We start from the raw sequence: 225 nt of genomic DNA, 5'->3' as shown, positions 1-225 counted from the left end.
TATATATATAGCTAATTTCCAAAGTAACTAAACAAATTTTTTTCAAAGACATGAGAAATTTTTTTACATATTTTTTAAATTTTTGTTCTATAATTTTCCAAGAATCCGGCCAGGAAACGGATGAAAATTCATTTTCGATGTTACAATCAAACTGGTCTATGAACATAGCTAAAGTTACATTACGACGAGCAGGCTATTATACCATTCCATCGCTCGATAAACTAG

The 225-nt window shown here is 29.3% G+C and overlaps 1 protein-coding gene across 1 annotated transcript in view; it reads left to right on the top strand.

The window, feature by feature from the left end:
- The window catches only part of LOC108755198 (nuclear pore complex protein Nup98-Nup96), a 45,363-nt gene that overhangs the window by 38,224 nt on the left and 6,914 nt on the right, over nt 1-225 (top strand). The window contains 1 exon segment of the mRNA XM_018498082.1: nt 103-225. Within this exon segment, the coding sequence (XP_018353584.1) occupies nt 103-225 (123 nt within the window).

This window comes from Trachymyrmex septentrionalis, unplaced genomic scaffold, assembly GCF_001594115.1.
Source record: "Trachymyrmex septentrionalis isolate Tsep2-gDNA-1 unplaced genomic scaffold, Tsep1.0 scaffold86, whole genome shotgun sequence".
Classification (NCBI taxonomy): Eukaryota; Metazoa; Arthropoda; class Insecta; order Hymenoptera; family Formicidae; genus Trachymyrmex; species Trachymyrmex septentrionalis.
This window is presented reverse-complemented; position numbering and strand designations above follow the sequence as displayed.